The sequence below is a fragment of the Accipiter gentilis genome, chromosome 6, assembly GCF_929443795.1.
Source record: "Accipiter gentilis chromosome 6, bAccGen1.1, whole genome shotgun sequence".
NCBI lineage: Eukaryota > Metazoa > Chordata > Aves > Accipitriformes > Accipitridae > Astur > Astur gentilis.
The window spans coordinates 32,058,250-32,081,072 of NC_064885.1; the positions used below are offsets into that span (position 1 = coordinate 32,058,250).

The 22,823-nt window shown below is 42.7% G+C and overlaps 1 protein-coding gene across 20 annotated transcripts in view; it reads right to left on the reverse strand.

The window, feature by feature from the left end:
* The window catches only part of LPP (LIM domain containing preferred translocation partner in lipoma), a 552,127-nt gene that overhangs the window by 106,133 nt on the left and 423,171 nt on the right, over positions 1-22,823 (reverse strand). The window contains exon 9 of one of the 20 annotated variants that reach the window (XM_049803006.1): positions 11,266-11,349. The exons of the other annotated variants lie outside the window; for them this stretch is intronic. Coding sequence (XP_049658963.1) covers positions 11,281-11,349 — 69 coding nt within the window. The 3' untranslated portion in view covers positions 11,266-11,280. Of the gene's footprint in view, positions 1-11,265; positions 11,350-22,823 lie in introns of those variants that run through there. 20 annotated transcript variants of the gene reach the window in all.

The following is a 22,823-nucleotide window of genomic DNA, read 5'->3' on the forward strand; positions in this document are numbered from 1 at the left end:
AGTAACAGAACATGGTCCATATGTACTAGCAACCAAAAATAAACTGAAGTCTGAAATGCATACAGTCAAGTGGATTCATAATGTCTATCTCTACGCCACGGTAACAGATGGTCAGTGAACTGTTACAAGACAGACCAAGACTAGTTAAACAGATGGGGAGTATTATTTTTATACTGGTTTGTAAGTGAATATTTAAGTTTCCACTAGGTTATCTGAACTACCATCAAAGGAGCACACTCCTGAAGTCCCCCTCAAGCCAAAACCAAATTCCGTGGAAGCTTTTACCCAAGGAAGCTACTGTGATTTCTTCTCCTGGCCTTCTGCTGATGCTGCTAGTACCTGTGGCAAAACCCTCTCAGACGTCAGCAAGGATGGCCCAATGCTGTATGCCTCTGGAAGTCTTGCTGCTGCCTACAGCAGCCTGGGGCGTTCGCTCTCCCTCGCTGACCCCGCCGCACCGCAGAGCTCTGTCCAATGCTGAAGGAGCCACGGCGGTGGCGGTGTGCAAGCCACGGGGCTCCTATGGCCACATCCCCTCGTCTCTCTTCCTTCAGCAGGTTTTGCCCCAGTTATTAATTCACGAAGCAGGAGGGATGTCAACAGCTGGAGCTCAACTCAGGGGCTGAGTGGATAGTGGTGGCTAGCAAGAGCCATTACGGGGGGGGGGGGGGGAAGGGAAATGGGGCATTTTAGAAAAGATATGCATTTAAAGACTTGTCCATGTTGAAGGAATGCATGAGAAAGACGAAAGACACAGCAGACTTCTCTCCATTTTTACAGTTCACATTAATTTTTTGGCAAGTCTCTCACCTACAGACACAGCAGTCAGGTTTGCTTTCCCCTTCTCAGGGTTTAAGCAGAATATCTGGCTTCACAAGAGGGCAGGACAGACTACAAAATAAGTTAATTAACAGCTCACAGTACCTTAAACCACATTCAAAAACCTAAACCAACATTCGCTGAAGTCACTGACACATCTCGCTGCCTGGCGTCTTGAAGGAACTGGGTTTTTTAAAACTACTGAACACCCTTTGACTATAAGAGCAGCCCACTGTTTTCAAGGTGGGCAGAAGAGTACTGGAGACAACCATATTCACTTCATTGCAAGAGGGGAAAAATAGAAATGAACCAAAATACTTGTGTTCTGAAAGTGCCCATACACTGAAAAAAATCAGTCTCCTGTCTACAATACGCCTGGTTCACATCTGCCCTACACCTTTTTAGCAATTTCTGCAGTGGGCAGGTGCAGATTAGTTAACCCCCACTTTAAAACCATTTTTTTACAACCAGAGGGCTGCACAAAGGCTTCAAGTATGACTATGATTCAGGCCTCCCTTCAGCGTGACTCTGCTGCAATCAGATGTGGTCACAATTGTTGGAATGGTGCTTAGCTTTGAAATCCCACCATCCAAATCCATTTCTTACCTTTCAGAGTGACCATTATCTTCTCCCTGCTTGAAATACTGCTGACTACTGCTATGAAACTGCAGGGTTTTGCCTGCAAGCCTCAGAAGAGCTTGTACTTGCACTTCTTTATAAAGGAGTTCCACTTCGTGCCTGCATTATCTGTCCAGCTGCCATCAGAAAATAGTGCTAAAGAAAAATGAAACTCTCTTTGCAAGTATTTATTCCTAATTTACTAAGGCTAACAGTATCCAGTGACAAAACCCAAAAAGTTCTCATTGAAATATTTCATTTACCTACCAGCTTGAAATCTCCAGGCTGAAGATTATATGCACACACATGCCTGTGTGCTAAGTCTTCAATTAAAGAAAATATAAAAGCTTTGCAGTTTAGCCACTGGGAGACTTTTAAGCATTCACAGCCTCATCTCTTTGCACATGAAATGTTAATGGGGCAACCACGCACGGCTGGCTCCACAGATAATGGTTCAGATAACAGTGGCTTTGCGATACCTATCACTGGGCTTCAGAGGTGAGGGGGCCTGCCTTGCTTCATAGCTGATGACACCTTGTCAGCATGCCACGTTCTCCAAGTCAGTTCAGGAGTTCATTACATCTAGATAACACCCTTTTTGCTCTCTGGCTCATGTTTATTAATGCCGTGCACAACTCAGTGATTCATCAGAGAAGACGGAGCAGTGTTCTGCAGCAGGCAGACAGCCTTCAGTTGATCCACTGCCTTGGTTGGAGTTCACCACAGGGCTTTTAATTTCATGAATTTATTTATTGCAATTCCTGAAACTCCAGTGCTGTTACAGAACAAGCTCGTAACTGCACCTGACAAAGTTCAGGGCTTGTCAAAATTGGTCTAATTTGTATGTTGTGTAAACAACATTAAAAGTTTGGAAGTTTAGCATTAAGCCTTCAGTTATTAAAATGGGATTTTAAAATATGCATGACTAGAGAGATATTTGCAGAACACATTATTGTTAGCATGGCGGATAGCCAGCACAGGCGAGTAGTCTGTGCTGTGCTACTCGGGGCTGTTCCACAGACAGGACAGCAACCTACTGCTGCTCTCTTAGGCCAAGTGTCACAGTTCACTGCACTCTGCTGTGGAAATTACTTTTCCGAGACCCTCTAGCAATTACACAGAAAAGGCTTTGTAGTTTTGCTTGATAGTTTAAAATAACTCCAACTGAGGAACCGGCAATAGCAAAAACACTTTTAAAACCTAGTAAGGGCTTTAGGCCTGATGCACAGAGGTCGATGTTTTGAAACCTTTTGCATTAAACTTGCTTTACTTTACTTTTGCTTGGGCATGCTTGCAACATCCCTTTTCCACTCCTTCAATCTCAGTCAATTGAACATACCCTCTCCACGTTCTGCTTTGGGTACCAGCAAAAAAGAGTTGCTGGGAGAACAAGACCAAGGTTTTTCAATAATATAAACACAAGTATATAGTATACATATGCATAATACATACAATATCCACTTATACAGATAGTATAGCTATATAAACACCCACCCACCTATAAAGCATCTAAATCATGAATCTTGGCAGCTCAATGAAGTGAGCTGGAAATGCTACCAGAACAACATTTTGAAGATTGAGTCACTTGCCTTTGTGCCTAATACAGATGCAGGAAATTTCACCTTGGGTCTGTGTTTCTAAACTCATCTCAGAGAACAACAGCATCCTGCCACTGGAGCTGTGATCCTCTGAGACAGTAAGGCAAAAAGGAAAGAATGGCTCTGCACTCTATACCAAGACATAAGACAATTCTGTGCTGCTAGATTTTTGATTTAATGCATGCATATTTTATAGGGGCTCTGGTTGAGTATGAGAATGTAATTTGCAGGAAGATTGAAAAATACAAGGACACTTAAAGGGCCTTTGATGTGACTCAAATTCACTTAAATGAAAAAAATTGGTGCTTACTATAACATAGGTGAAATTTTGGCTCAGCCAGAGTCAGTGGGAGTTTAACCAAGGGCCAGGATTTCAAACTATAACTTCTCTTCAGAGGCTAGCAAGATCTAGTATTGGATTTATCTCATGGTCTGATTTTATCTCTGGAGAATGGGGCTTTTCTTGGGGGGAAACACAAGAGTGACTGTTTCACTGAATGAATATACAAGATACACAAGATAACTATTGTTATAACAGAAGATATTACTATTACATTTAACTTTACTTTGACTGCTAAATATACTACCGCAGAACCACTGTGCCACACTTCTCAGAAACAGCAGTCAGCTGAAGCTTGGAGGATCAGCAAATCCCTGCTTTTCAAGAAAAAAGGAATGGTACCTAAAATAACTTCAAGAACTAAAACCAGCTAAAATCCATTCCTCTCTGTTAAATAGAGGTTTATTCCTGAAACAGCCTTTTTAGACACTTTATTTTCAATCCAATTTGGAGTTTTATGGACCAACCTGGTGTTATGGTAGTTGCTAAAGCAGTTACATTAGCTGTTAGAATTGTGTCTTCCTTCCACCCAAAGCCATAAACCTTCCCACTTGTTGAATAATGCTGCAATTACTCCATAAACTCTGCTAGTCTGTTCATTGACTGCAAGTAAGTGTCAATGAGAGCCATTGGCCTGCACAGAGGATGAGAATGCAAATGGCAACCAGGGGATTCACCAAACAGATTTATGGAGGAGTGTGTGTTGGTCATTATCAAAATGTCCACAAGATTCAAACTTTCCTCAGCAAATAAAATTTGCAGTTGTAAAACAACAATATTGCAATGGAACTTTCCACTGCAGGATGTGAAGAGGGAGAAAAAGAAATGCTGCTGCGCTCAGGGAGTTTATGCTCGCCCCCACTGCCGCCCTCCAGGCCTTAATTCCACTTCTCTAACCCCCAGGGTTAAAAACATCCCCTTGCTGTATGTGGTTGTTGGCCTCTATAGCGGCTGGAAAATGCTCAGACTCTCTCAGGGGTGCGAAGAGAAGCCCTCGCTCTGACTAGCAAGAAGGAATATGGACAAAATGCCAGCAAGTTGGTTTTTATCTTCAATTTCTTGGACTACTGCACACTATCAAAAGCCTTTTGCTTCTTCAAACCCTGCAGTTCCTCTTCAGCTGAGCTGTGAAGTTGTTTCATCAACAAACTCAATATAAACTCTCAATGACAAGCCTGGAAGATTTATGATTTTTGTCATCTTTAAATAGCCATCATAAAAAAAAATATATTGGCAAGTTGCTGAATTCATTTGCTGGGAATTGACACTTACTGACGGCTGCTGCGAAGGGATAATGTGGTGACCTGCTACAGTAATGACCAGATAAGAGCTGGCAATAAACTGAAAGGGGAAAAGGACTTTAGGTCAAACATTTTCAAATTCACGTGCCTGAAGTGAAGCTTTGAGTTGCATCTGTAAACACTAAATCAGAGGTCAGCTTTTCTGAACTGCTCCATCCCTGCAGCCCCTATTGAAGTCAAATGCATTGTGCTATGGAAAATCATACCTCGGGCTGCTTCTTTAGTAGCCAAATATAGATGTATACGTCTAATGCTGGGTGCCAGAGAGAAAAATTGGCCTCAAAGGAAAGAAAAACGAGAAGAGAGATTGCAATGTGTTACAGCTGCAGTATCACTCACTGCACAGTTACTTCTAATGAGAAAGATCAGCTTTCAACTTGTGTTTGCAAAAGTAGGGTTCGAGGCCTTGATTTTAGTTTGTAGAAAAAAAATCACCATTTGGCAACAGAACTGCAGATTTCCTTCTTTTAAGAACAGAGAAGACAAGGCTGCCCATGTCTCAAACCCTACCAAATCTACTCCTAAAAGCACTGCACCTCACCAACCCCACAGCAGGCCTCCATCTCTAGTGATATCAAACTTGGCATGGAGGAAACACCTTGACAGGGTTGGCTTGACAAACATATACTGGGAGAGCCTGGGTGTCCTTGTGGCACCACACCGGCAGGAATTTGGGTAAGGAGCCTAGGAGGTGTTCGGTAGCAACAGCAGGATTCCCAACCAGAAGTAGCCTTTGCCAGGAGAAGTGTCTGGGAGCTGCTCCCTGGGATACACTTAATCCTGCTTCACTGACAGGAATGGGATGAGATAGTCTCCATCCCTCATGGCCTTTACATTTCTAAGATTCAATGAACTGAAGCATCTTGGGTGACGCCAAGGCATCTGGCTGTTCCCTCAAGAATGTACACTTTTGGCAGAGAGATGTCCAAATTGCTCCTCTCCGCCAGCAGGAAAGACTTTTGGCTTTCCCTCCTGCTCTCCATGCTGGAAATCAAGAGGGAAAGTGTAGCCAGAAAGGGGAGACAACTGCAGGGACCTACTAGTTATATTCCACTGTCACCAGGGATTTTCCCTACTCCCCCTCCCTACCTCTTTCCACACAGTCACTGGGTGACCCCCACTTTTCCCTGTTGGTCAGTGTCACCCCATTTGTCCCATGCTCCCCATTGCTGCAGGACACGGCATGTAGGAAATGATGCCCCATCCTTACCAAAGGTCACAGATGCACAGAGCTGGGCTACCACAACTGCTCATCTCTGAAGCGCCCTTTTTGTAATGCCACCAAAATGCAAGCAGAGCAGAGGCTGCCCGGCTTGGCTCCTGCATTATGGAGCTGCTGTCCTGTGATGGAGCAGAGTTACGGTGATGACCACATTGTTAAAATTTTGCTTTCAGCACACTAACGGCATGTTGGGTGCTAAATGCTTCAGTCTGTCCCCATAATATGACTCAAAACCCAAAGAAAACCATTGGGTGTGAATCTTTCTGCTTAATTTTCTCAGCTGTGCACCAAACGCTACCAGCATGACTGTCAGTGCAGAACAGCAGCAACATGGAGGGAGTAATGGGTTCTCACGATGGACAAAAAGGAGGGTGCAGATGTATGAAGCTGAAGACAAACACCAGGGGCCAACCAATGCCAATCATGGTCCCAGTCATGGCCGTCATGGTCCACCCAGGCACCTGAACAGAGGTGGTGTCAAAAAGGAAAAGGGTGAGGACCACAGCAAAGAAGTGACTGAAGCTGCAAACAGGTGAATAAATCATGGATTCTGGGCAAGCTACCGCCAGATAACCAGGAAGGAAAAGTCGGTATAAATGCAGTGAGCAAAGCCAAACCTACTCTAACCCAGTCCAAAGAAAGGCAGCATGCTTTGGACAGATTCAGAGATAATGAATTAAGGGGAAAGAATAAAATGAACAACTTTACAGGCTAACCCAGAGATACTGGGAAATAGGCATCAGCACCAGCATGAGTTAATGGCTGAGGAAGAGTCCAGCCATGTCTAGGCTCAGGGACTGGTCAAGTGACACCCAGGAGGTTAGTGGCTCTTGCAGATGGATCACAGGGCCCTGCAAGGCACAGCACTCATGTATTTCAGCATGAGCAACCTGGCCAGCTGCAAATCCTACAGGACTTAAACAAAACGTGGCTCTTAATCAACAGATTGAATACTGAGAAACCTGAGTGCGACGTGGGTGCCAGAACCCACAGCCAGTGAAAGTTGTTATGCACCAGAGGACATGGCCAGACCAGGCTTTGAGTCTGAAATGACTGTAATGGGAGCAGCATGTTTTCTCTTTTTAATGCATTGCTGTTTCCTGCACCATGTGGTTACAACAATGCAGGTGACAGTGCAGCTGAATGGTGACACCACATACCGCAAAGACTAACTTCTCATAGCTATTCATGGGGCCCAAGAGGTGGTAACTCACCATGGCTTTCATCTGATCAGTCTTAGTAAATTCAACAGGGTTGCTCAATGAGGTGCAGAAATAACAGAAGTATTGTCCCTCACTTGAAAACGCTGCAGTCTCTTGAGCTCAGGGCTGGCCTCTAGTAACCAAACCGAAGTGCAAACCTCATGTCTGTAAAAACTGTCTCGCAGGCAATAGGAAACTATGCTTCATTAAACAGCAACTCAGCAGCTTGCACATGTGCTGTGTTTTGTAGTGTAACAGATGTAGGAATAGCAATGGCTCAGGTTGACATGACAAATTTGGAAAAGATAAAGACAGGAAGATTTCTCAAAGCTTTTTACAAGGGGGTTTGCAGTCATTTCCCTGTGGTTTCTTTTTTCTCTCACACCTAGCAGAGGAGTCGCATGCTAGAGCTCTGTCAAAACCCTTCAGAGTCACTCTAGCCTAATTCTGAGCACTGGGTTACCTAAGTGCTGTCCTATACAACAACCATTTCAAAGCTGCTTTTGTTTGTGGTAGACATGAATCCTTAGTGTCCTGCTTTCTCTGGGTCTCCCATTCCTCAGCTTTGGTTTGCTCTGCAGGGAACAGGGCTTCCGTGCTTTTTCAGTGCTTGCTCCTCAACTTTGGTCAGAGTTTCTGCTGTTTCCTGCTGAAACTTTCTGCCTTCCCTTCTTCATATGGGAAATTTTATCAATGGCTCAGAGGGTAACATATTCACCTCTAGAACAACTGCTGAACCAAGACCTCACTGTCCTGTTAATGTATTTAGATTTTATTTCTGACTGTAGCCAAGGATTACAGAAAATTGGAAACGTGCAGGCTCTTCTATACGCAAGATCTCTCTGCCTTTTATTTGTATTTTAGGTGCTGTAAGGAAATAAAGAGACGGTATTTCTCTTGTTCTTCTAAATGCTGCAGGCTCTGCAGGATCTGTCTCATAGCCAGCCCAACACATGGTAGAAAATCCTGTTCATGTATGTAGCTAGCTCTGGAGGAACTGTGTTTAGTAATGCATCCCTGAGAGGGGATTTTTCAAAGGGGATGCAAAATAAGGTATTTGACTCCCTTATGATCCCTGCTGCCAATACATCCTACTGCTGCTCTCCAGTCCAAATCACAATTGTTAACATTCATTACAGGGCACCATCTCCTAAGCTCTGGGCAAAACAGGCAAGAGCAGCTGGGTGTGCTTCTTTTGATAAACAGGTGCACAAGCACGTCTTCCGAACGCTGCAAGTATGCAAGAGAAAAATAACATTCCCTTTCATGGAACTTATTTTTGGAGGTTGAACACTTCACAAAGAGAAACTGTTAGTGCAAACACTCAAAAGGTCAATCTCTAAATAAACAGAGAGACAGAGTGATGAAAGGGGTTAGTTGTTATTAATGAAGCCGAGATGATCACAAGTCGAAAAAAGCCAAGCAGCAGTGAAGACAGAGAGCTATGAGCATGCTAGAAGTTTTGGCAAGATCACATGTGACGATACAAAAAGCAAAAGTTACATTCTCCAGCCTGAGATGGAACATGCCCCAAAAAATCCTTCTTTACTTTTCCCTGGGATTTTCAGCTACTTTCACTCAGTTTAGGAGGATCAACGACTTGTTTTGCACTAGAAATGAGCACTACCTATCCCCACATAAATACTATACTCATACTAAGATAAAGGATGAAAACAAACCTAATCTGCACCTACTACACAAGCCTTGCTTTATCTTCATGCCTGAACAGGATTTCCCTCCAAATCAGATCCACATTTTTCCCTGACACATAATACCGGTAAAACATGGTGTGTAGCTCACATTAAAAGAAATCTGTAGAGTCAATTAAGAAAAACAAAAAACAAACAAACAAACGAGACAATGACAACATTAGACAAAAGATAATAGTTGAAAATATTTAGGGGAAATCTGATTATGTAAATCCTGTCCAAAACTTTCCTATTTTACGGTGTTTACTTTTGGGACTTGCTTGTTTACCAGTCATGTGGCAGCGTTACATTAACTATAAATACATACTTTACAGAAAAATGCACAACTGTAGCATTTATAGATCAGTTCTTGGCTCTGAGGTGAAATTCAAATCTGATTATGTATCCCAGTGAAGGACAGGCCTCCTTATAATGAGCTAAGCCCCAAACATCAGCACAGTAAAAATTTGGCTCTATAGTTTGCAGCTTGACCCTAGGTAAACCTCAAACAGAACCATTTGTGGTTGAAAAGAAACAAACAAAAAAAAATCCCTTGATGTTTCTGAGCTATCACATTGCATTAGTACAATTTTCAAAGTTGGATTTGTCTCAGTTGGCCAGAGAGCTTTTGGTGGGATCAGTAAGTGGTTCGCGACTCAAAGGTGATTTCGCATCAAAGACACCACTTGTATGGATGGAAGACCTATGTGAAAACAGCCACGTGTTCACATCACATAGAGCCTCATGTCCAAGGCTATGAGTGGCTGTTTGCAACTGCTCAGAACCAGGCCTTAGCTCGCCGAGAACAAGGACAGCACTTTGGACATTCCTGTGAATATTAAACATTTGCTAAAAGGGCAGTATGAAGTCTTCCCTCACACATGAGTAAAACCTCTCCGTGCCATCTCATGTTGTGCTGTACGTCTTGTCCTCCTCCTGATGGCACCCATCCAGGACAGTGTAATTAGAGGACACATGGTGTGACAAGAGCAAACAATACGGCAAATACACACAGATCAACGGCCCCAGCTGCACAAGTGCCAGTGTCCCAGCACAAGCAAACAAAGGTGCTCAAGAAAGCCAGCAGCTCCCCCCTAGACACTGAATGACAATGGGAAACTCTCCAAAGCAAAGACTGGGACCAGAACAGCTCATGCACTGACAGGAAAATTAGCAAGTCTCCCAAGATGCTGATCTGTATACGTGGCACCAGCAGATTTGCAAATGACCCAGATAAACAGAGGAATGGATATATCCAATGGCCTTTCACAACAAAGGGGACTGCAGGAACTGGTGAGTCTAACAGTCTCTTGGCTTGGCAAAAAAAAGTAAAAAAAGGAAGGGCTGCTGGTATTACAGATCAGGGTGCTGAGGAAACAGGAAAGGAAACAGCAATGAACTGCTGGAACTCACTGCTACAAGAAATAACCAGGACAAACACTGCTGGGTCAACAGAGCATCAAACATGATGGAAGCCTGGCCCTGGTCGTGACCTGTGGCCTCTAGGTTAAAACACGTTCATGTTAAAACATGAACAGTGAAGGAGAGAAATGCTGAAGGTCAAACCTGCAAGGTGCTCGATGCTTTCAACAGAAGCCAGCCAGTTGCACAAATTCCTTCTTATATGTTAGAAGATGCAAGAGCGAGATATGTAGAGTGAGGAGATGGGAATATGTACATTCATGAATCAGCAAGTACTAATGTGTGTTGTGGTGGCAAGAGAGTGAGAACAGGGAGAGATCTAACAAGCAGGACTGACTATGTCTTGAGCTATACTTAAAGCCTTTCTTGAGGTTTGCTCTTTCAGTGCCATCCACAGGAGGAATTTGGGCTTGCTCCATTGTCAGGCTGCCCTAGCCTTTGGACTAAGACAAGGTGGGGGATAAACCTACGTGCTGTGTGGACAGTGCTATCCCCTAATAAACAACACAACCAAATGATTAATTGAGATAACGTTTCACTAAAGGCGGCTGGTGACCGCTGGCTGTCCCCTTTCCCTTGTGCTCTGAAACAAGCAGACAAGGCAGCTGTGCTCTGATGTGCAAACACACAAACGCACCCGTGTTTGCTTTGCTTGCTGCCCGGTGCCTGTGCACCCCAGCTAGTGAGGCAATGTTGTTCTGTAGCATCACTTTAAAGACATTCCAACTCCAGCTCCTGGCCTAGCTCACCCATGGTGCCCAGCAGCTCCCAGGACACCCAGACATGCCCAACCCAGTGCAGCAGGAACAAAGGAAAACTGACTCACTTGACACTTGGATTTGGCGGTTTGGATGGCCTCACACAACAACCCTCAGACCTGACAGGTGCCATCACAACTTCTGCTTTTAAGAGGAAGCACAGACCGCTGCGTGTCAAAACCTCTGGGTTCACTTCCCCACTTCAGCACCAACTCACTCTTTGGACTTGGGCATGTTAATTAACCCAAGCAAGGTTTGGTTTCCCCGCCTGCATGAAGAGTGCCAGCTATTCAGAGGCATTCTTATGGTCCTTTACCGCGTGTACACAGAAGTCCCCAGGCTTCTTCCCTTGTGGGCAGATTTAGAGATCCACCAGAGACCCTGTGAAAGAAGAATGAGCCACCTGAATCACAGATGCCTGGGGCAAGCAGGCCTATGTCGGAAATCAGTGTGGAACAGCTCATCCACAGTAACCCCCAGGGGATAGGAAGATAACATAGGGTCCAAGCTGTCAAACCAAACCGGCAAATCATTTGATCAGAGTGTGCTAAAGGCTGACATTTGGCCACTTTAACCCACCTTTTGGTTGAAAACAACTCATTGCCCATGTTCAGCTGAAGGCCATAAGTTGCAGTCCTCAGCATTAAAGTGCTTTGAACTTATTGGATAGGAGGCACAAAAGGAGCAGCAACCATGGGTGATCACAGGTGAACAGCCAACACCGAGAACATGGGTAGAACTCTAGAAGTGCAATTACCCAGCTGATATTTGACTACATATGTGCGCATGCATGTGGGTGTTACTATCCCACAGCAAATCCACTCAGCGTATGTCAGGCAGATGCCAGGTTGCTTCCTTTTGTCAGGTAGTTTCTTACATTCATTCCTGTAGTCTCCTGATTTATGAGTCCTCATGGTTTTCCCAGCACTCAAATCTCTTGGGGTCCTGCCAATCTAAATCTATCCAGTGGCAATCACACAGGTCTGAGAAAAGCTGCACACCTTTGCAGAGGAATCAGTCGCCTGCGATTCAAGTGAAAAATCAGTGCTGGGGAAGAAAGGCATCTGCAGAACAGCTGAGGCAGATATGAGCTGATATGAAACCATCAGCAATAAACTCTCATCAGCAAAAAAAGCTCAGTGTAGCTGCCTTGCTCACTGTCATCACAATGCTCTGGACCTTGTATATTGAACCTCACACACAGAACTTGGATACATTCATTGCTGAGGAGAACTGAACAGCTGCCTCTTGTGCAGAACGTAAGAGAAGCAGGAAAAATCCTCTCTCCAAGAAAAATAGGATGTGAGATTCAGAGAAGTCCTTCTGGGAAAAATCAGGAGTAGGTGCCTTGGAAAGAAAGCTTAGGAGGAAGTACATATCTGTAAAAATGGCCCAAGTTTTCAATATTATTTCTGCTTTGTGTCTGTAAAAATGGCCCAAGTTTTCAATATTATTTCTGCTTTGTATCTGCAAAAATGGCCCTAGTTTTCAATATTATTTCTGCTTTGTATCTGTGAGGATGCATGTTCACAACCAACCCATCCTGACACCCATCTTTGCTCTCCACCTATACAGCCAACAGTCCTTTCTGACCAGTCTTACATCACTGGTGGTGTCTGTGCACAAACAACCCCAGTCACATCCCACTCTGAAAGCTACAGCAAACCGCCCCAGAAATGCATGGGTATCCACTGCGGGGTGTCATTTACTTGAGCTGTTCTGTTACTGCATTCCTCTTCTCGTTCTTTACAAGAACTCACACACAAATACTTTGTTACATGGGAAGTAAAATCTCTGTTTGCTCAGAACCAATGTCTCACCAAAGAAAGTATCAAAAAATGTTAAAGCTAGTATATACCAGTCCTGGCTCTCCTACTTACCATCAAGTATAAGGTGTCAATTCCCCTAGAGCTAACCGTAAAGTTACTCTAACATTAGAATTAGGTTCAATGTGTAATTGTTTTAGGCAGGCAGGGAGTAACAGAATAGAAGAGGCCGCTCTGTGATTTACTCAGTCTCCTAGTTGTTGCTTGAGAACCCCAGATGACAAACACTATGTTAGTCTCTGATACATACTCCCAGCTGTTATTAAATCAACATAGTTGCTCCAAAGTTAACACAGCTATACCAACATCACTCTGGTCCAATACACATACCACAAAATGGTAACCTGTACATTACAACTCAAGTGCCTTCATAGCATAGATCAAACTCACTGCTAAAATATTATTCTATACATATTCTGTATATGGGCTTCGTATACGTGGTGTTGTATACGCTGTGGCTTTTTTGGATGTGTGCATGTTTCCATTCCTGGTTTCTCATCTCATAAACTCACAACAGCTGGAATTACTGTACAGAGATAGCCTGACTCCAGCTGCAAAACAGCTCCTTTTATAAATAAGTTTGTTTTACAGCCTTCTAAAATCAAATGGGGCATAACGTGGCCACCAAACATCCAATGAGCCATCCCAGATTGAACACTGAAGGAAACTGGTTAAACAATCCCAAACACTGGGAAATAACATTTATCCTCTTCCTTATTTCCCACATTCTTTGCATCTGGTTCACCATAAAACATGCAGATGCTTCAGTAACAGAAAAGCCCAGGATGCTAATAGTCATGCCTGATCTCACGGGCCTTTCCCCATGCTTGGCAACAAAATAAAACAGGGACTTATGCCATAGCAAGGCACTGTCTATTCCCACTCTAAGCACACACTCGACAGAAGATGAGAGTAGGCCACATTTATCCTAAATCCCACCAAAGCCCTTAGATCCAGACAAGGTCAGAATGCTGCATTTCTCCTCAAGGCTAGCATGTATATACCTCACTGTCCTAAAAGCTAACTCATCCTTAAAACCATATGACTCAATTAATTCATTCTCCACCTCTGAGGCAACCTTTTTATCTCCTCAGCATAGGTACATAGCTATAGCTCTGTCACTGCACCAAGACGCAGACCGATGGAGGAGAAAGCCGTGTGCCTGCTATCCATGTGAGCCCAGCTGAGTTACTTTCTCCTCTCCCTCTGCACGTATGGGGAATTGACCATAAAAGCAGGATATTGCTGTACACCTTTCAGAGGCTTTGTGAAGTATTTAGTTAAGATTCATAAAAGGGTTCTGAAAATATAAAACACTACGTAAATGCCAAAAGTTAACTGTTTTTAATAGCCACAGATTTAAGAGAGGTCTTTTCTTCATTTCCATGCAAAGGTGCAGAAATATCCTTCATTGCAAATAACCACTGCGCCTGCTGTGAGAGGCTCTGCACATGATTTCAATTGCCTTTCGCATAGAAAATAGGAATAATACTTTGCATTTATAGACTTTAAAACTACTTTGCAGACAATCAAGTTTCAAAACCCCCACTGTGATACAGGAGGCAAACATTATACCCGTTTTACAGAGGAAACTAAGAGGGAAAAAGGTTAAACTACCTAGCTTAGAGCCAGAAAGGAGACATTTGAGAAATGAGGCATGCTAGCAAGGCCTATCTAGACCCATACTTGCTCACTTGCTCTTCTTAGTACACAATTAGCTCTTCTGCTCCCAAACTTCTATACCACAAGGCATACGTACTATATGGCAAGAGTGGCCACAGCATTTATCTCTATTACCAGCATATTTAATCTTCTATAGATACTTCTCTTGACCACAGAGAGTGCCTGGAATTGCATGAGGACACTTATTCCATTTTCTAGCATGTGTGGCAGTAGAAAAGTTGTTGACAACTAAAAGTTAACCAAACACTTATTTTTAGAATCTAAGTCCGACGATATAGTGTCTGGACTCATAACTACCCATTTCTCTGACATTAAGCTGAGCTACCACATGAGAAAATTGCTAGAATGATAGTATTTCCAGGGCATACTGAGTCACTGTCCAACATCTAAAATGGGAAATAAAATAATTTCTCAGAAACTGTCAGCACAGTGGGAGGCAAAGTTTTCAGGAACTCAGCTTGTGTAGAAAATTTCAGGTTTCTACTCTAAAACAGGTCTCTTGGCACTAAACATGCTTTTTTTAATTTCCTGATGACAGAAAAACAATTAGGTCCCATGGTATTGATTTCTTGGCATTATCTAGTATTTAGAACAATTATTAAGCAACACTAGCAAAATTATAATGGTGATAACCAGGGAGCAGCAGCAGCAGCACTGTGTAGACTCAGAAACACGTATCATTTTTTGCTTTGATCTGATCTATCCTAGGCATGTGCCACGGTCCCTCCCTGGAGGCTCTTTCTGTCCAGTCCCTCAGAAAGATGCTCACGAACCTTGTCCTCGCCTACAGCAGGAATTCCCAGCCTGTGAGACCACCTTGGCATGCCTCCTCAATGGCCCATGGGGAATGCTAATGTGAAAGAGTAAAAAAGTCCCTAGGGCAGTGGTTTTCTGCCTCTTTTAATTTGCATACCTTTTTTTTTTTCCTCCCTTGGACATGCAGGCCCCCACATAATGAATTTAAGCTTCCGACAACAGGCTTTCATAGATCAGGGGGAAGTACAGCTCAGAAATAATTTGCTGACGCTTGGGATTTGCAAGGTGAAAGTCACCAATCTACTGTAGAGGTAGGGGATAGCCTGTCCTCGAGAAGCATCTATCTATGGATCCACAGTCAATGATTAACTCCTAAATGGAAGAAGGGTTGATGACAGTTTAGGACTGCATGTCCTTTGTATCCTTTTTAGGAGGAGAAACAGATGTTTCCAATCACCACAAACCTCCATTCCACAAATCTCCTGCTCTGGCTGTTACCTTGGGGCAGTGACTTCCAAAAGCTGAATTAAAAACCAACCAAACAAACTGCTTTGCTGGAAGGTTCAGAAAAGAGTCTGGGGTGGAGAGTCAGAGGTTGAACACGTTCCCTCACACAGCAGCATGTCTCCTGCCTGCTCAGAAGGCAGGAGACAGCATGGGAAAATCCTGTTCTAACACTGCTTTTTCTGCTGGTAATCAGCATCTTCAAGACTGCCAGTTCAACTGGAGAAGAGCCCTGGAAAGTCTTCTGCGCTTTGTCAGTGACATGGTCTCAAGTATAAACCCCATCTCATCTGTCAAAGCACACAGTCTGGATACTTTCGCTAGCATTAATTTAATTTTCTAAACAAACACCAGACCCTACCAACTTATGCAATGGTAAAGAAGTTAATTTTATCTGAGATGTTTTGGGTCTGCCCCCCTCCCCCGGCCTTTTCTCTCCCACTTTAAATTGATACTGTCTTGATTTAAAAAAAAGGGGAGGGGGGAATTTTTGAGTGCTGCCTGCAGATATGCATTTGTATGCATTTTCCATCTTTTAACTAACAAAGAGAAGGAAAAAAAGTTAATTTTTCTAGCAGCCTGCTGTGATATAAATAAAATAATAGGTACATTCACAGATTTTGAACTTTTTACAGCCACTGCTGCAAAAAGCAATTTTAATTTATAACCACGGAGTCTTGCAAAACATATAACGAAGACATAATAAAATGGAATGTTTATCCTGTGGCTCCCATTAGACCTCTTCCGTTCGATGGTTGTAACTAATGACTTGTTTTTCCACTTTTGTATTGGAAGCCTTATTATTGGACTGCACAGAGCATACCTTATTTGATTTCCCTAGCAATTCCTGCACCTCTTGCTGAAGCCTGCAATTAGATGTTTATGAAATAATATTAAAAAGCTGCATAATCTCATCTGTGGTCAAAAATTAAAAAAAAAAACACAAACAAAAAAAGGCAGCAACAAACCAGCTCTGTGTGTATAATATTATACTGAGTACAATAGACTAATGTTCACTCCAGTGCATGTGTCCTTTTGACTAACCACTTCTATCTGACAACCTTTTTTTGGCAACAGAACACATTGTACTTTTTGGATAATTGACTGTGGAATATAATGTTGTTTATTCAAAAGCAGGTCACACAGAACTGAGCTTCCAGTTGTCTTTATCCTTTTACCTTTCTTATCTTCATACTTGAAATTTATGCTGAATTTCTTTTAATTACACATATGGTTTTAATTGCTGTTCTGTATTCATTCACCAGAAAGTGACCTGATGGTGAAAGGGTAAAGAAAGGTGGGTGGGAAGCTGAATTCAGATCTGAAAACTGTATTTGGACATATTTATTGGTGAGCAATCTCACAAAGAAACAAACACAAGCACATGCATTTCCAACACCCTTTGTTACCTACAGGGCCACATTTGCCTGCAATACAACTGTGTTGTTTCTTTGTACTTAAAATCTACTAGAAAGACTCATCCATCACTTGCTCAGTGATCTGGAAATTCAACAGCAGCAAAAGGCCCAATTCTAAGCTTAAGCCTAGGGGGACAAGCACCCTCAAGAAAAATGATGTGGAAACATGTAGAAGTCATGAAAAATCTAGATTGCAAGAAATGCAGTTAAGGAAATGGGTTCAGGAGAAAATTTTAACTGGAGTATTCAAATGAGGCTGTGCAAGAATTGATGTGTTTCTAAAGCACGTTCTTGGGATGCAGCCTGGGGCAAGAGAGGTCATGAGTAAGTGTTGCTTAACAGGACGGAGAAAGGACTTTGATGCGGCAAAGGAAACAGAAGAGCTGCCTTCTAACACAAGCCGGAGAAGGAGGTGCAGGGCACCTCTCTGATGCTGATCATCAGACCAGGGGAACACAATAGTCACTTGGGACTTTTAAGTCTGCAAGGGACTCACGAAACTGAGTTTTACAAGAGTACAGATGTTGCAGGGCACTTCTTCATGGACATTTCTTCTGTCATCTGACTTAGACTGAAAAATAAACCCCACAGGGCTTCCTGGCGACAGCCTAGAAGGAATCCATCAGTGGCATACACACATCAGGAGCTTACTTGGCCACTTACGTAATTTTTCTTCCCTGAAAAAGCCATGAGTTTTCACTTCAAGCTCTCTCACAGCAACAACAGAAAAGAAGGTGATTCATTTAATGAGTGACTAGCTCTCACAAAGCTGGAGGAAACCCCTGAAAAAAACTATCCTTCAGGTGTTGGTAAAATACAGTCTAACTAGGCAATAATGGGATGAAAATTATTATAGCTAATCTGCTGTTTTATAGCTCAGGTGTAGTTCCATTTTACTGATGGCCAAAGTAATCCTAATACATCAGTTTAAGTTACTGCCAATTAATTTGAGGAAATTTTGTTTGTTTGTTTAGAAAAAGATTTAATTGGGGGGAATGAGTGATACTGACAGTAATAATAATTCATCTGTCTGTGCTGGTGCTAAACCACACTGTGGAAAATCCTTGCTAATTCTAGATTGATCAGCTAACACACAGCAGCTCCACTCTTCTAATTTGTTTTATGTAGCTGACTTTAGGCAGCACATTTCAATCTGGGCTATTTTGAGGATCCATATAAAACTAAGTCACTGCCCTATTAGTGTGGATAAAGAGGCATATGAGTACTACTCTGCTACAAGCAAGACACAGTTCACCTGATATTTTTTCAAGCAGAGAGAATACACTGTGTCTGGAACAAAGAAGAAAATGTGATTGGAAAGTTTAGAGCCCTTAAATTAATTCCCTAGACAAAAAGTTGAGGCACTAGATTCATAATATCATGTTATGTAACTTGCTCTGGAGCCAGGCAGCTACTAAGTGAAATAGTATGAGTTATAAAAACAAAATATTGTTGTGAAAACAATTTTACAGCTTTATAATTCACTATTATTTTCATTTAAGAACAAAACTGTCAGTATAATTGCAGATTCTGTTTGTCTTGCAGGAGTTCTTTCAGCTTGTGATAGGAGACCTCTTTTTCTTTTTTTAACTTTTTTTTTTTTTTTCCCAAAGGCTGCTATTTAATTTACTATATTGTGTTTCTTTATAGTTATTCAGAGGTAAATCTTAACAGGAAGCCTATTATGTGGGGGTCTAAGATAGTTTAGTACCAGAACATTTATGATCAGTAAATGTAACCATGTATTACCAACTTTTTCTTACCATTACTCTTGGATGAAAAAACATTATATCAGCAGCCATTATAGACTACTTTCTACTCTTTATAACTGTATAACTTATTTTAGGTGGGATCCTACATGGCTCGCACTGCTCACTATGGACCACGACCATTTTCTAACTTGCCTGCTTACAGAAGTACTAGGCTCAAGAGTCTAGTTGTGGACAAGCATGCCTGTCAATGGAGAAATGAATCATCTTTTAAATTGTGCACAGCTCCCTACACAAAGTGGCACTTTAGTAACGAACCACACATGCCATTAAGAATGGGATTAAGACCACAAATATGCTTCATAGAGGTCAGCGAGAAAATCACCCAAACGTAGGACGATCCATGCCAAATAACATGACCAAAATATCACATCACCCAAAGCATCACAATGACACGAGCAGTTCCTTGTCTTAACACTGGCATTACCATTGGGTCATAAGCCCAAAGAGTTTCACACCAACAGGGCAGCCAGAGCCCTTCCCCTTCTCACCTCAAACAGAAGAGCCGTCCAATCACACCAAGATGCTCCATGTCGCCTCGTTCTCCCCAGCTCTCCTAGCTGAATGGTGCCTAAGCTTGGGCAAGTTTCCCTATCCACTCATGTCCTAGCTTCATTACAATGAACTTGACAATGACACAGAGGTTATTTGATAGAACAGCTTCACCATGTGCTCTGGTGTGTTGGCTTCGGAAGAATTACCATGTGGTTGGACTCAAGTGTATTTTAAAATGGAAGGAAACAGCTCCTCCAGTAATCAGCAGCACCATCACACATAACAGCCAGAGTATGCCTGTGAATTAATTAAGTGGCACTCACTTTTATGGGTGCTGCTTTTTAAACTGAAAGCTGTAAACCAGTAGCAAGGCTAACTGTCCTGGCCTCACCATGCTCCAGACCAGGCTGCCCATTAGAGACCTGAGCTCAGCTGGCCCCAGGGTTCAGGCAAGCATCACTGCTCAAAAACCAGACAGCCTCCCCATCAGATGTAAATATACCTTTCCACCTACAGGTAAATATATACTCACTACATTTATGGCCTCAGATACAACATCCTTTTTTGTTAGATTGTAACATGATCTGGAAGTACCTATTGAGGTAGACACTTGGTTATCAGGAGTTAAATGGCACAGGAACAGGGCTCTTAATTAACTTCAAGGTTGCCCCATGCCTTATCATGTATGGAGGCATTGTCCTCAGCTTATTTTAAGAAGGAGCAAGAAAGAACATCCAGGTATTATGCCAAAAGCCTCTTTCTCCATTATTCGTCTTATATTACTAGCCCATTGTGGCTGACTAAAGGCTAAAGCTGCAAAAGCTGCATCCTGAAGCTGTAAATTTAAGTTGGTTTCTCAGTATATGCTGACCTAACTCAGTATATGCTGACCTAACTTACTCGTGTAATTGTTTGGCAACTTGTTTCTCTATTTCAGGAAAGCAACTCAAATATATGATTCCTAAGAGACAAATCTGATTAATTGCTCTGTCATCAGCTGGTTCCTGCTAGTATATGACGTGCTTAAATAATAAAAATATAATACAATGAACAAACAGTAAAGTTCCGAAATGAAAATGTTAAACACATTTCAAGCCAAGAATTGGGCTTTGTCAAAAGTTTAGGGAATAAACCAGACTGTGTCAGATTCCTGCAGTTGGGATAAGCATGCCGTTATGAAAACACCTCTTTGCACCTCTTGCCAGCACCTTTTCACATGAAAATCCTGAAGAAATTCACAAAGATTTTGATGCAGAAATTTGTAATACCTTGAAGAGGAAAACATCATTCTCAATGCCACAGCGTACCACCAAGTCCTAACTCTGAGCTTCTCAACTCATTGTTAGACACCACTGCCTTCTTTCCCTCCTCCTCATTTTAACAGAAGCAACAGCATTTAATTTAATCCACCCAGAAGCAATCACAGAGTCAGCAGCTGATATACAGCTAGTACTGGTTAGAACTCAGAATTACTGTTTTGTGAAGAATGTCAACATTTTGACATTTGTTGCTATTCTCATGGTAGAAAGGAACTACATATTCATCTGGAAATTTTGAAATGTCACATTGAAATCACAAATTCAACTCTGAATTTTGGAATTTCACCTTGTATTTCATTTTACATCAGCTTTCTGTCTTTTTTATTCATTAAATGCCAAAGTAGAATATTTTAAATAAGCCTTTATCATTTTACTTGGTTTTGCTCTATTTTAGCATTTTAAAACTATGGGAAGCCACTGTCTCACACTGACAGAAAACCAACTTCGACAATCATTTTACACCATCTCTGAATCCCATCCAGCGGAATTTTTCGATCGGTGACTTTTGGCAAGAGGACACTTGGGTGGAGATACGAAATTCTGGGGGATAAGACGCTTGGGGGGAGGCAGGCAGCGTACAGCAAGCTGCCTGCCTTTCTCCACAAGCAAAAAGCAACCCTAAGAAAGAATATATCCCTGTGACAGCAGGAGGGGATCTGGCAGATTGTATTTATTCATCTGCAGAGAACAAAAAATTCCTAGTCACTAGATTAACAGCAAAGAGCAAGAGCATTAGTCTCAGTTCAAACGCAAGTGCCGGAGGTATCTACTTTATGTGAGTGATGGCAGACTGTAAAAATTATTAAACCAGTACAAGAGAAGTGCATCAGTCATAGCAAAGGACACTGGTGAGCAGATGTTTCCAAGGCAAAGATGAAACTTCCAAGCGAATATCTCCATCACAGGTATTAAATCAGTGGAAAAACTGACAAAAGCTGTGTAAAATGAGAAAACAGCAAGCCATCAGTCCCCTTTTGGGCACTGCAAGTTTCATGAGACCGTGTCAATGCTGGTTGCAGCAGGCAGCAAAGAAACACAACCTCCAGCAGTGCGGAAACGATGCAGTGGTTGAGGCCTGGTAATCATGAGCAGCCACCACCACCTAAACCATGCCAGAAGCATAAGCTGCCTCGTTAATTTTACCTCCTGATTTCCAGCTGTCTCCCCACTTCATTTCCATGGCACTCACCTAGAACGGTGCACAACACTGAAGGGATGCCTGAAGAGGAGGTCAAGTTCCATATGCACCGATGCCTGTATTATATACGTACATGGGGACAACGTGACTCGTGGCTGCTCTGGGCCAACTGGGTTAGGGAACTCGTACACTTGTGCCATGTTAGTGAGAACAGACACAGCTTCCAAAGGGACACTGCTCCCTTGCTCCTTCTAGCAAATCTGCCTCAAAGGAGCATGGATTTGGATGCTGTACTAAATCAGAGCTACAAGACACTTTTGTCCTCCCCAAATCGGCAGATCACTCTCAAGAGATCAATGTTAAGATCTCCGCCATTCTGGACCAAACCCACAAGCTGTCTCAAGTGATTTCAGTGGCACTCAGTCTGGATGCTGAAAATGTGCAGGCCCCCTTACAAAGGAATGTGGTTCCCCAGGCCTAAGGCTAGATTCAGAAAGAGGAAGGAGAATACAAGGGATCTGAGATCTAGGAACAACAGTCCTCCCAGGTCTCTACAGTGGCCACCCCTCAAATACACCAGAATCCACATGAAAGATCCACAAAGCCACCTGGGAGACACAGTGTCTCAAAACCACTCAAACGTGACCAAGAACAGTGAAAGGACCTAGGCCTATTTGGAGGTATGAGAGCTTGACAAGTGTATTTGGTGTCTTAACCAGTCCAGCACAGAAACATTTGATGACAGCTGGGCTGGTCAGTGGTGGGGGTTTCGTCAACTCTGTTTTGGCCACAGGGCAAACTTGCAGCAATTCTCCATGTCAGAAACTGGCTTTGCCATTTTTGTCTTCTACTATGGATATCTTGGTGCCAGAAACCAGCATATTTCATCAGTCACCCTGGTCTTGTGCTCTCTGGCCTTTGGGAGGGGAGAAGTTAAGAGAGAGGCT